The 247-nt window shown below is 70.9% G+C and overlaps 1 protein-coding gene across 1 annotated transcript in view; it reads right to left on the reverse strand.

Annotated features, from left to right (window-relative positions):
* Nucleotides 1–6: 6 nt before the first annotated feature.
* The window catches only part of LIMK1 (LIM domain kinase 1), a 19,949-nt gene continuing 19,708 nt past the window's right edge, over nucleotides 7–247 (reverse strand). Inside the window, exon 15 of the mRNA XM_010854286.1 lies at nucleotides 7–247. Within this exon, the coding sequence (XP_010852588.1) occupies nucleotides 112–247 (136 nt within the window). The 3' untranslated portion in view covers nucleotides 7–111.

Below are 247 nucleotides of genomic sequence, written 5' to 3' on the forward strand. Positions count from 1 at the left end.
TGGGTGCCCGCCGCCCCAGTGAGGGCGCCACACCCAGGCCGCCTCCTGTAGAGGAATCCAGTGCCGGGCAGATTCCATGGAGGCGGACAGGGGCAGCCAGGGGCGCTGGGCTCAGTCAGGGACCTCAGGGTGGGCGGGCAGTCCGCTCTCGCCACGCCGGTAGGTCTCCCAGAAGCCCCTGTCCAGCTGCTCCAGCTGTGGGCCCAGCGGCAGGTGGCCAGCCAAGTGCATGTGGAGGGTCTCCAGC

The sequence above is a fragment of the Bison bison genome, unplaced genomic scaffold, assembly GCF_000754665.1.
Source record: "Bison bison bison isolate TAMUID 2011002044 unplaced genomic scaffold, Bison_UMD1.0 scf7180017864340, whole genome shotgun sequence".
NCBI classification, from domain to species: Eukaryota; Metazoa; Chordata; class Mammalia; order Artiodactyla; family Bovidae; genus Bison; species Bison bison.